Source organism: Panthera pardus, unplaced genomic scaffold, assembly GCF_024362965.1.
Source record: "Panthera pardus isolate Hobbes unplaced genomic scaffold, ASM2436296v1 HiC_scaffold_8, whole genome shotgun sequence".
Taxonomy (NCBI): Eukaryota; Metazoa; Chordata; class Mammalia; order Carnivora; family Felidae; genus Panthera; species Panthera pardus.
In genome coordinates, this window is record NW_026527013.1 from 5,461,768 (window position 1) to 5,474,457 (window position 12,690).

Here is a 12,690-nt window from a genome sequence, read left to right on the forward strand (position 1 = left end):
CGGTCAGGCACCTGCCATCCCGGCCACCACGTCCCCAGGCCCGGGGCTCGCTCCCGCCCAGCCGCACGCGGCCTCCCAGGCCTCCCCGGCCTCCCCGAAGTTCCTCAATCTCCCGCCGGCTTCCCATCTCCGGGCCTTTGCTAGACCTGCTTCCTCTGCCAGGTGGTCCCTCCCCTTCCCTTTTCAGCCGGTTAACTCCGACTCACCCTCCGGCGTCGGCCCAAGCGTCACCTCCTTGCAGAACCCCCTCTGAAGCCTCCAGCAAGGAGAAGGTCCACCTGCCTGCTTGTCCGCAGGTGCCTGGAGGCACCGCTGAGATTACCCAGCGCCCCCCGCCTGTGCGAGCGATTCCGGGAGAAACTCGCTCCTCCCCAAGTGTGGCCACTAGGGGACGCTGCGGCTTGCCGGCCTCGAAGCACGATGCTGTGTTACCGCCAGGAGCGCAGGCTCCCAGGGTCGCCTGCCTCGGCCTCGACCTCCCCCTCCTCCTGGCCGGGAGGCGCCCACCTCTCCGAACTGCCATGTCCTAAATGTCAAGGGGAGACCAGGAGGTGAGCCAACACCTGATGGAACCCTGTGTGTGCCAGGCCCTGGGGGAGAGCCAGCGCCCCCCATTTTATAAGAAAGTGGGGCGCCCCTGAAGTAGCAGGTTGTTAAATCTGGCACCACCCGATGGGTTGTTAAATCCAGAGCTGACATCCAAAGCCTGGGACCCTAAGAGCTGCCCGTGGCTCCTGGTACTCCTGCACTCCTCGTGACACACGTGGCCCTCCAAGGCCTTTCTGGAGGAAGGAGCGGCAGGGGCGGCCCTGGAAGCGGGAGTTTGCTCAGAGGTGCCCGAACAGACACACCTCTGAAGTGGTTCTAAAGAGGCCGGAGCCTCCCAATAGGTCCCTGATGCCCCCCTGGAAGAACAGTCAGTCCTGCAGCCAGCTGACCTGAGTGCTGTCAGCCGCAGCTCCTGTCCCCGCAGTTGGAGAAGGGGCCTTCTGGGGCCCGCCAGCTGCGGCCACCCTTGACCTCTCCCTCCAGGCTGAGCCCCAAACAGCCCTGCCTCTGCTGCTGGAGCTTTCTCCCCGCCCTGGGGCCCAGCGTCCCTCCTCCCCTGTAGCAGAGGCCCCTCCCGCCAAAGGAAGTGGGAGGGGGGGCTGTTGTAAGAGGAACTAGGCTAGGAGTCCGGTACAGGAGCAGGAGCAGGGCCATGCCCGAGCCGCCCCCCAGAACGCCCTGAGCCTGGACCCCCGCCACGACCCATTCGGGCGCTCCCCAGGGGTGGCACACCTTCACCATGGTAAGTCCTTCAAGGCCGGGTCCTCGAGTGCAGGGGTGGGGAGCAACCACCCAGGTGGAGGTGCCCCAGGGCCACCATCAGAAGGTGGGGCCAGGGGGAGGGGCACAGAGGACCCTTTTGGGGGTCCCTCTCTGCAGCTCAGATGCCCCAGCATCCTTCACCAGGGTCCAAGTTCACATCGAGTGGTGCCAGGATGCCAGAATGGTGATAGGGGACCAAGGAGGGAGCAGTAACAAAGGACAGAGGATGACCCTGAGGGACCACACAGTATCTGCAGGGGACAAGGACATACCCCTTTGTCAGGGCTTAGAGAGCCAGTTTCCAGCTCATCTTGGTCCCTCATCTTCCTGTGTGGCCTTGGGCAAGCCACTTCCCCTCTCTGGGCCTCAGTTCCCACACATGTCATATTTGGAAGTCAGTGGTGATAGGGAAGGTGTTCCGGGAAACTCCGAACTTCAGAGGGTCTGCGGGCTCGGCCACTCTGAGTCCACAGCTGCGGCCAGAAGCTGTGTCCAGTGGGCAATGGGGGGCAGTGATGGTGTCGTGGCAGTGTGCCTGCATGTCTGGCTGTAGCGATCACAGAAACAGGAGGCGGGGAGGCCCGGCAGGACCACACCACTCCCAGAAGCCTTCCAAGCAAGTATGGCAGGGGACACCCTGCCGCCAGCCGCGTCACCACCTGGTGAAGCTGAGGTCTGGCGATGACTGCGGTGACAGGGTTCAGGAGACCGTCACTATCGTGGGTCTAGACCCAGCAGCCTCCTAACACACACGTAAAGAGAGAGCCCAGGCTGCCTCTAAAATGGGCCCCCACCGCTCCACGCATCTGCAAACCACTTCGACTTTCATTTTTTGTCACTCTGTCAACGACAGCATGTGGCTGGGACAGTCACCGAGCCAGCCGCAGCAGGCACCTGACCAAGGTGGAGGCAGGGTGGTGGACCAGACGGCAGGGACTGCGTTCGTCTGGGAGAGAGCCTCTCCTCGTTTCAGAAAGCCCGTGACAAACCGGGGGTCACTGGCCGAGGACCCCTCTGGGTAGCTCACCCACCAAAGTGGCAGCTTAGAGCCCCGGGCTTGGGATGGGAATTCCTCGAAGAAGGAGCCAAGCCAGGAAGGCTCGGGCGCTCGGATGGGGAGACAGAGATCAAAAGAACACAGGAAATGATTTGCTACTTGAAAGAAATCCACCCCCTCGCAAGGAAGCTGTACAAAATGCTTAGTCAACGGTTTGCTCTCCTGGCGGGTTGCGGGAAGGGAGAAACTCAACCCAAGAGGACCACGGAGGGGAAAACAGAGGGCAGACCCCATCCACGAGGCCAAAACTTCCATCCAGGGGTGCCGACTGCTTCCTGGCGGGGGCGATGAGTGCCGGGAAGAGTGTCGAAGGAGTCAACGGAGCAGTGTTCTTCAAGTGCTTCCCCAAGCCACGCGCTGTGCCCTCGATGCAGTCCCCGTGGGCGATGCCCATTCATTGCTGTCGTTGGTGATGGCAGCCGGGGGAGGCGACTCTCGGTTGCTGTTGAATGATGGGTGGTGGGTGCCCGGGGAGGGGGAGGGGAGTGATGGTGGTCATCGCCCACGGTCGTCGCAAGTTGGCGGTAACTGTGAGTCCCGTGGGTGCGTGTCGGCAGGGGCGATGGTTGCCGCCTGTCAGCCGGTGTTGATCTGTGGTTGGTGGCTGGTCGTCTTCAGGGCTGATCCGTGGAATGACGGTAGTCGGTGGCCGCTCTTGCCCCGAGTGGGGCGGTGATGGCAGCACTTTTGGCTGTTGGTCGTCCGTTGCTGATTTTTGACGACCGCCCTGGCGATGGTGGTGTGGGAACGGCGGCCTTAGTGGAAGTTGGTCGTGTATGGCCGTGGACGGCCAGTGCTGTGAGCGTGGCAGCGGCGGTGGCTGTGGCGGTGGCGACGGTAGGGAACTTGGCGGCGGGACCCGTTCCCTGTTCTGTGTGACGTTGACGGTGGGTGCCATGATTGAGGTTATCGGCACCTTTTGTTTGACTGTGAGGGCAAAGGGGGTGAAGGCAGGAGCAGGTTATTCTCGGGGATGGTGATTCGGTGAGGGTGACGGTGGTTGTTTCTAAAGCGCAGACATAAAGCTGTACGTTATGTGGCTGCCGAGTCCACAGGCAGCAGCCGCGGGGATGGACAGAAGTGGCCAGGGGCCCAAGAGAGAGTTCGGGTGGAAGACTGCAGAAGGACAAGAGTCCCCACCTGTCCCCAGAGGAGAAGGGCCTCCAGCTAGGCCAAATGGACACCGAGAGCCCTCCCCCCAAGGGAAGGGGGACCTCAAGAGCCTTTGGAGGCGAGAATGCTGTTTGCACGGTGCAGGGATGCAGGGCGTGGCCCCAGAACCCCACCGAGTTTGGGGGAGGACAGGACCAAGGCTCCAGGGACACACCAGGGGCTGGGGCTGGGGCGCTGTGCTGCATGGCAATGTCATACCTCCTCCCTGCTGGCGACCACAGCTCACAGGACCCCAACGAGGAAGGAAATGGCTGTTTCGTTGTTCTCTCCTGTCTGAGGCTCTTCTCATCACCGCCCAGGAGCAGGGAGGCCAGAGCAGTTAGGGCGAGTTGCAAAAGCTCCCTCATCCAGCCCTTCCTCCTGGCCTTGTGCCCTGAGCCCGGGGGACTGGCCAGCTCGAGCCTGCCCCTGCCGCTGGCAGTGGTGAGAAAGGCTAGTGGGTCTGCTTCACACCCTTGGCCTCGCTGAATCCGTGCAGCTAGCCGCCCCGTGAGGTCAGTGTTCCCATTGTCCCGATGAGACAACGGAGGCAGGGAGATTAGGTGAATTGCCACACGACCCAAAAGTGGCAGGGGATTTCAACCCCGTGACTCCTAAGGTCACGCTTTTAACAGCCCCCTTGACCTGCGATCTCTTGCTCCCCCCTACCTGACGAGGGGCTGCGAGGGTCTGGGGGTGCCTTCCCCCCACGTGCCCCAGGCTGCCCATCCCTCCAGCCTCATTTGGGCCTAGAATGTCCATCCCAAAGAAGCTGGAAGCCGTGCTCCCCAAGCCGTCCACCTTAGACTGGGGGGGAGTCTCTCTGAAGAACCTCCCACCTCCCCCCCAGCCCGGACTCTCTTTCACAAGAGCCCCATCGGGTTGAGTCATACTTAGCTTGTGGTCAACTGTGACCGCAACCTCTTCATTGCACCCCCACCCCCAAAGAAGGGACTTAGAAACACACTTGGTCCACGGAGACCTGGGAGCCACAGGGAGACGGGCACCCGTGACACAGGGCAAGCGACAGTCTCATCCCAGTGGTATTTCACCCATTCATTCACTCACTCAGCAAGCATCTATGGGCCAGCTCCTGTATCCTGCGTCAATCACTGATCACTTCCTCTACATGCTCCTGGGGTCGCCAGCTGCCATTTTCGAGGCATCTAGTGTATTTCTTCTCTGCACTGGCTCATTTACTCCCCTCAGACAACCCACGGAAGAAGTTTGTTATGGAACCCATTCTACGGAGGGGAAAACTGAGGCTTGGAGCCGTGAAGTGGGCTCCCCAGGCCTCGCACCCACCTGGTCCCACGCCAAAAGTCTTGACCGTCCTTCCACATGCTGTACTCACCTGAGCAAAACCCTCTCTTCCTCCACTACAAACAACCCACAGATTTGTCACTGCAGGGGGCGGAGGGGGAGGCGGGTAGGAGTGGGTCTGGGGGTTTCCAGTGCCCAGGGCAGGACACAGAGGCGGAAAATGTCAGTGGCTGCAAGAGGCAGAGGACCACTCGGCTGGATGGGGGAAGACGGAAGGGACAGGAAGAGGAACCAAGTCCTTGGGGCCAGGAGAGCCAGACACAGCCAGCATCAGGGCCTCTGACCTCAGAGCAAGGAAATGGTCTCGGGTCTCGCTCGGCCCAGCTTGAGGGGCCCAGGAGCCCAGAGACCAGGTTAACCCACTGGGGAAACCCTGGTCGGGACCAACCTTGTCTCTGATCTGGAAACACCGACCCCGGCCGCCTCTGACCCGGACTGGGCTAAGGGTAGCAGACAGCCTCTCCAGTCCTCTTCAAGGTCCTCCCTTCCTGCTGTGTGGCCCCTAGGAGGACAGCTAACCTTTCTGTGCTGTAGTTTCCCCTTCCACAAAGCGGGCCCGGTCATAGTACTGAGCTCAGCATGTGCAGGACGGTTCAGTGAGATCGTTCACGGAAAAAGCCTAGCCCACAATGCGGCACACGGTAAACCCCAGTGGGGTGTTCGCTATTGTTTCCATAGTTACCACCCAAAACCCCACTCCTCAGAGGTCTTCAGAGAGAGGATCCGCTTCCTGTACCCCCCGTACGTCCCCACCCACTCACTTCCCCACCCACTGCTGGCTCAGAGAAAGAGCAGGCCTCCCCCCAGCTCCGCCTGCGGCCCCTGAATGACACCAGTCCGTGAATAATACCCCTTTGCTCCCCGATTTCATCCTCTCTCCTCGCCAACGCACTCGGGTCTCCCCATCTTCAAAACGGGAAACATGCCCGCTGACCCCACGGCTCCCCACAGCCTCTTGCCCTCTTCCCCTTCTCAGCCAGACCGAGAGCCGTCCTCACTCCCCGTCTACACCTCCTGACCTCCCAGTCTGACTGATGAATGAGGTCACCAGCACTCTCCAGGGGGCCCGTCTGTCTCCGGTGAGCTTGGGCACTCTTTGGTAGCATGACTCCCTGTTTCTGCCAACTGGCCCTTGTCATCTCGGGGCCTCACCCGCCCCGGCTGCCTCCAACCTCCCAGCTAACGCCCTGCTCAGCCCCTGTCGTAGGCACCCTCTCTGACCCCCGCACAATGCAGCTGGCACAACTCTGTCCTCCCCACTGCCCTGCCCACAGCACCCCGGGGTTCCTAGTGCATCACGGCCAGCACCCCCTTCTTATAACAAACATCATGGCAGGCCCCCCCCCCCCCCCTTGAAGCCCTGAAATGAAATTCACAGACAGGAGCGCCTGGGTGGCTCAGCCAGTTAGGCGTCCGACTCTTGATTTTGGCTCAGGTCACGATCTCACAGCTCGTGGGTTCAAGCCCCGCATTGGGTTCTGCACTGACCGTGCCGAGCCTGCTTGGGATCCTCTCTCCCCCTCTCTCTCTGCCCCTCCCCTGCCTGTGCTGGCTCTCTGTCAAAATAAATAAATAAAGTTTAAAAAGAAAAGAAAAGAAATTCACAGACAGTGAAACACACTGACTCCCATCCTTCCAAAAATAACTCACGTGAGGGACGCCCGGCTGGCTCAGGCAGTAGAGCATGTGACTCTTGATCTCAGCGTCATGAGTTCAAGCCCCACGTTGGGTGTGGAGCCTACTTAATCAAAAGTAAATCATAATAATCAATGCGATCTCCTAGAATGCGAAGTCATTTGCACTCTCTATATGCACGTAGAGAGGAAAAGTGCTCAGGCCAGTGGCCCACAGCCGAGCACCCAGAGCCACCAGGGATTCACAGGGGGACCCAGGTCTATCTCAGTGCGCGGACGGCCCCACTCACAGGCTGATGTCAAGGGACGTATCGGCCACACTAACACCACAAGAGTTCGAGCCCCGCGTCGGGCTCTGTGCTGACGGCTCAGAGCCTGGAGCCTGCTTGGGATTCTGGGTCTCCCTCTCTCTCTGCCCCTCCCCTGCTCACTCTCTCTCTCTCTCTCTCTCTCTCTCTCAAAAATAAACATCAAGGTTTTTTTTTTCTTACTGCTGAACAAGTCTTAGTGAAATCTGAATGAAATTAAAATCCCCCTTGACACAGGGTAGTTGCATTGCTGGAAGATGCCGAGGCAAAAAAAAAAATACATCTATTTTCTGTCTATGCATAAGACAGAAGTTGGCTCTACATCCCAGTGGTTACTAACAGCTACATCGCGTGAATGAGCGTCTGGTGGGGAGCAGTGGGGGCTCTGATCAGGGCGATTATTTGTGTGCACATTGGTAGCTGCAGCCCGCTTACAATGCCAGCCAGTCTCCATCCCCGGGACAATCAAAAATGCTCCCCAATTCTTTTTTTATTTTTTAAGTTTCATTTATTTTTGAGAGACAGAGACAGTACGCGTGAGCACAGCAGGGGCAGAGAGAGAGGGAGACAGAAGATGTGAAGCAGGCTCTGAGCTATCAGCACACAGCCCGATACGGGACTCGATCTCACAAACCGTGAGATCATGACCTGAGCCAAAGTCGGATGCTTAACCGACTGAGCCACCCAGGCCGCCCCATTTGCTCCCACAACTCTTAAAGTGTCCCCAAGAGCAGCAGGGCCCTACTGAGAACGCTCCAAGCTGCTGCTGATGAAGTCTGAGTTCCTTGGCTTGGCATTCAAGGCCCTTCAGCACCTGGCCCTGGTTGACCTCCCCTCCATTCATCCAAGCGCTGCCTCACTTTTCCACTCGGTTCTTTCAAAAGAGCCCCGAGGCCGAGTTCAGCCCAGCATTTGCCCGAGCCCCTGCCCTCGGGAACTTCCACACCCGAAGATGTGGCCAGTGTGCAGGATGTCCAGAGCGGGGACAGGGCTGTGGTGAGGGACACCCGGGGAGCTGCGGGGATCCTCAGCGTGGCCTGGGGTCAGGGAGGCCTTCTCACAGGACATGTCACCTGAGCCAAGTGTGAAGGCACCCACCAGGCAGGAAGGATGCTCTGAGCAGAGGCCTGGGCATCAGCACAGCTTGGAGGCACTGAGGTTAGGGACCGAAGGAGGTTTATGCGGGGGGGTGGGGGGGGGGGGGGCCAGGTCACCAGCACACAGTAGGCGCGCCAGAATCCTTTGTGGACCGGATGGATGGAAGAGTGACGGGAAGCCACAGACAGGTTTTCAGCTGCAGAGCAGAGCAGGGAGAGCAAACGTGCCATATGAAACTCCCACTCTGACCACTGACCTCAGGCTGGAAGCAGCAAGGGGGGTTCAAGCCCAAAGCACCACCCCCCCCACCCCCGCACTCCCTCCTCCGCTCTCAGCTCCTGCTTCTCTGCACCTTGGCCTGGCTACTTCGCCCCGCCTGCTGCGGCTTTTCTCCCAACTCCTGAGCAAAGCCCTTCTCGAACTCAAGCCCCACCCAAACAGCCCCTGGGGCCCAGGCACTCCTGCGGGTGGTTGCAAGCGCCTGGCCTTTGCTGTCAGGCGGAGCCCACGGTGGAATCCCACACCCCTGGAAACAATGTAGCTGTGTCCGTAGTCAAGCCTCAGGCACTTGCCAAGCCTCTGTCCCTAGAGCCCCCAGAGCTGCCGTGAGGGTGGCGGGCTTTGCCCCTGGCCTCCCAGCTTCGGGCCGTCCTAGGTGCTTGGGGAATGTCAGTTCTGCCCCCGGGGCCCGTCCTCACAACCCCGTGCGTCGGAGAGGGGCACCGGGCCCCTCGCGCCACCCCAGTTTTGGCACCCAGAGCAGTTCCTCCGTCACATCAGCCTTGAGAGTGAGCGTGCTGCTGCCATTTTACGGATGGGGCCACTGAGGCTCAGAGCGGTGTTGGATCACCCAGCCGGGATTAGAGCCCAGATCTACCCCCCACCAAGAACCGGGCTCGTTTACTGCCTGTGGCATCCATCGGTGAACCCCGCTCTGGCTGATGGCATGTCCAGGATCTGACCTCGCACTTCCCCTGCACGGGAACCCCCCAGTGTCCCCAGGAGAGACTGTGGCCCCTCACCCACCTCTGCCCTACAGCGGCCACACGACAGTGACCCTCCTGCTTGATCCCTTCCTGCGTCTCCCCTCTCCCTTCCCTGGAACCTGCCTGGCAAAACACGGGTCCTCTTTGAAGACTTGATTTTGATTCCCAGCATCCTTTGCTCTTGGGGTTCCCCCGCCTCCTCCTGCCAAATCTGGATTTCTTTCTCTGCCCTCGTTCCTTGTTCCTCCATCGGGTCATTCCTGCCAGAGCTGAGAAAGGGCTCAGTCCCAGGCCCTGCCCTCCAAGAGCTCCTGGTCTGGGCATGAGGGGCTTCCTGGAGGAAGGGGGCATCTTATCCAGGCATGAGAGCACCTGCCGGGGAAGCTCCAGGCCGCCATCAGTCACCGGTCTGCCAGACTCCTCCACGGCAGGGGTACGCTGACCCTCGAGTGCACCTGAGACAGCCAGTATGTTTAAGTGTCCAAGGCACCGGATGAGTTCAGTCAGGCTGAAAAGGGAAAACGTTCCAGGCAGGCTTCCTGGAGGAGGGGTCTTTTGGGGGAGCCTCTATCTGAGTCCTCTCCCTGGGGCTGAAAGAAAGTCTCACCTGATTGAAAAAAAAAACTGAGGAAGGAAATGAGAAGGGAAAGCTGTGGGGGCGGAGGAGCAGGCTCGTGGCTGGGCACAGAGGGCAGAGGTCACGGATGTGACAGGCTAGCGTGCATGACCATGAGAGAGGAGGAGGAGAGTGGGAGGAAGGAGGCCACCTAGGGGTGGAAGGGGTGGGCAGCGGGTCAAATGCCCTGGAGAAGTCAGGGACTCAGCCTGGGCCTGGGCAGGGAGAGGGGGCTGGAGAAGCGAGGGGCAGGAACTCTGAAGAAGTGAGAAGGAGGGCGAGGCCCCCGCCCCCCTGCCCAGCAAGCCTCCCTCCACTCCCGACTTCCCCCGTGCAACAGCTGCCTGGCACCAGGGTCCCCTCCATGACAGTGGGACACCAGGTGGAGGGACCGAGAACAGAGCCCCCCTCCTTGGGGGCAGGAGCCTGCTCTCCACCTCGCCCGCCTCTCCTGGTGTCCCCGAAATGGGGAAGGACGCAGGCAGGTGGCCACAGTGCAGAGTCAGAAGCTGGTGACGGAGGCCAGCGGGGCGGACGGGGGGGCACGGAGGCGTCACTCCACCCTCCCCACCCCCCTGCCCCCCCCCCCGCCGCGTCCCCTCTGCAGGGGCTCACCCCCGCCTGGCCACCCCCCACCCCAGGGCAGCAAGGAGCGCTTCCACTGGCAGAGCCACAACGTGAAGCAGAGCGGCGTGGACGACATGGTGCTGTTGCCACAGATCACCGAGGACGCCATCGTGGGCAACCTCCGCAAGCGCTTCATGGACGACTACATCTTTGTACCCTGGGCCCCGGGCGGGGGCGGGCAGACGACGGCGACAGGGGCGGGCGGAGGAGGGGTGGGAAGAGTGGCAGGGGGACGGCAGCACAGAGGGAACCGACCGACGCCAGGGCAAACGATGGGGGGGGGGGGGGTGCTGGGAGCGCGCCGGGTCGGGGGAGGGGACACAGGCCGCGACAGCGGGGCTCTGGCCCCCACCACCCCCTCTGCCCTGGGTAGCTCAGCCACAGCGCGTCTCCCCTTTCCAGACCCAGGCCTGTCTTCCCCCGGGTCCCCGAGCACGTCTCCGTAGCCCCATCTCTTCCTCTGAGCAAGGGGCCTCTGGAGGCCGCAGGGGCTTAGGATTAAGGGACAGGGGCGCAGGGGGAACCAAGCCAGCCCGGCCACTGCACCGCCCTTAACCACACCACACCCCAGACCTACATCGGCTCTGTGCTCATCTCCGTCAACCCCTTCAAGCAGATGCCTTACTTCACCGACCGTGAGATCGACCTCTACCAGGGCGCGGTGAGGCTGGGGCCGGTGGGGGAGGCGCAGCCCCAGGACCCCTGGCCCCCAGCGCCACGCTCAGGCCTGACCTTCTCCCCCAGGCTCAGTACGAGAATCCCCCGCACATCTATGCCCTCACGGACAACATGTACCGGAACATGCTCATTGACTGTGAGAACCAGTGTGTCATCATCAGGTACGGGGGGGGGGGGGGGGGGGGTGCGGGGGACGGCGGTGCCCATAACCTTCCTGCCCAGGCCCCACAACAGCCTCGCCAGCCCCGAGGAGGTTTGCTCAGAGCTCCTGATCCAAACGGGACCTTGCCGTCCCCCCTTGCCCCTGGTCCCGCTTCACTTTGTCACCAGCTGACCCAGGATATACTTATTTATTCATTATGTTATTGTCTGTCAGCACATTCTAAATGTCAGCTCTGAGACGGCAGGGATGTTTCTCTGTTTTTTCACTATTGCTTCCCCGGAATCTGATATGGTGCCTGGCACACGGTAGGGAACGAATGAACGAATGAATGAATGAGCAGGCACCAGAAAGGGTACTTATTCCCCCCAACCCCCCTCCCTGCTGTCTGCTGATCATTCTCTCCCTCACCCACCCCCCCCCCCCCCCCAGTGGAGAGAGTGGAGCAGGGAAGACGGTGGCCGCCAAATACATCATGGGCTACATCTCCAAGGTCTCCGGCGGGGGCCAGAAGGTCCAGGTGAGGGGAGAATGGAAGGATGGGCAGGGTCTCCCCACGTGCACAGTAATGAACCCCCAGGACCGCCTACCTCGTCCTGACCTCTTCCCACCTCCACCCGCCTCTGCCCACAGCACGTGAAGGATATCATCCTGCAGTCAAACCCACTGCTAGAGGCCTTCGGCAATGCCAAGACTGTGCGCAACAACAATTCCAGCCGCTTTGTGAGTCCGCAGCCCTGCTTTGGAGCAAGGGCTCCCTCCACACACGCGCACACACACACACGCACACGTGTATTCCCAGCAATAGAGGAACTACCTGCTCCTGGATGGGAGACTCACTTCCTGCTCCTGGATGGGAGACTCACTTCCTGCTTATGGTCCATCTGAAAAAGATTCCCCCGTCAGCTGAACTGTAGTGGCCTTGACTTCCTTGACTTGTCTGAGTAACATTCTTCCATATTTCCTTGGCTGCAATCATGCTACGTCCGTTCCTATTCACATTTCAGTTCCTGATTTATTCTCTCATCCGTTGTTTCTTTTAACAAATCGTTCTTGGGCTTCTTCCTTCCGTCAGGTGTTACGCTGAGCCTAACAGAAGACAGAATAGGTCAATGGATCTGGAGTTATGGTCTGATTCTATCACTATTTAGATTTGTGGGTTGGACCAAAAAAAAAAAAAAAAAAAAAAACAGTGTAACTTCCTGAAGCTCCTGTTTTCTCATCCATAAAATGGAGATGGTGTTAATATCCATCTCACAGATCTCAATAATTCCTGCATATGAAAATTATTTAATAAATTCCATATGCTGATACAATTTATTTTATTCCCCTAAATATTATTAATTATATTTTTTCTAACATTCTTTTTTAAGATTTTTTAATTTGGGGAGAGGGTGCCTGGGTGGCTCGGTTAAGCGTCTGACTCTAGATTTCGGCCCAGGTCATGATCTCACAGTTCGTGAGTTCGAGCCCTGCAACAGACTCTGTGCTGACAGCTCAGAGCTCACTTGGGTTGTCTCTCTCTGTCCACCCCCCTCATCTCTCTCTCAAAATAAATATTTTTTTAAAAATCGTATGGCTGGGGCACCTGGGTGGCTCAGTCAGTTGAGCATCCGACTTCAGCTCAGGTCATGATCTCGCAGTTCACGAGTTCAAGCCCTGAGTCAGGTTCTGTGCTAACAGCTCAGAGCCTGGAGCCTGCTCTGGATTCTGTGTCTCCCCCTCTCCCTGCCCCTCCCC

The 12,690-nt window shown here is 59.6% G+C and overlaps 1 protein-coding gene and 1 long non-coding RNA gene across 15 annotated transcripts in view; one reads left to right on the forward strand and one right to left on the reverse strand.

Moving 5' to 3' along the window:
- Nucleotides 1–12,690, reverse strand: part of LOC109254226 (uncharacterized) — a 62,615-nt gene that overhangs the window by 35,231 nt on the left and 14,694 nt on the right. For 7 of the 14 annotated variants that reach the window (XR_008420329.1, XR_008420327.1, XR_008420330.1 and 4 more), the window contains 3 exons: nt 11,817–12,039; nt 9,275–9,476; nt 207–3,295 (listed from right to left, as the gene is read on the reverse strand). This is a non-coding gene — a long non-coding RNA (uncharacterized LOC109254226). Of the gene's footprint in view, nt 1–206; nt 3,375–3,739; nt 3,823–9,274; nt 9,477–11,767; nt 12,040–12,690 lie in introns of all 14 variants that reach the window. The other 7 variants (XR_008420321.1, XR_008420325.1, XR_008420320.1 and 4 more) reach the window with 7 other exon arrangements.
- Nucleotides 1,178–12,690, forward strand: part of MYO1F (myosin IF) — a 32,842-nt gene continuing 21,329 nt past the window's right edge. The window contains exons 1-6 of the mRNA XM_053897375.1: nt 1,178–1,291; nt 10,127–10,264; nt 10,684–10,773; nt 10,857–10,951; nt 11,383–11,470; nt 11,584–11,673. Of these exons, the coding sequence (XP_053753350.1) occupies nt 1,289–1,291; nt 10,127–10,264; nt 10,684–10,773; nt 10,857–10,951; nt 11,383–11,470; nt 11,584–11,673 (504 nt within the window). The 5' untranslated portion in view covers nt 1,178–1,288. The remainder of the gene's footprint in view (nt 1,292–10,126; nt 10,265–10,683; nt 10,774–10,856; nt 10,952–11,382; nt 11,471–11,583; nt 11,674–12,690) is intronic.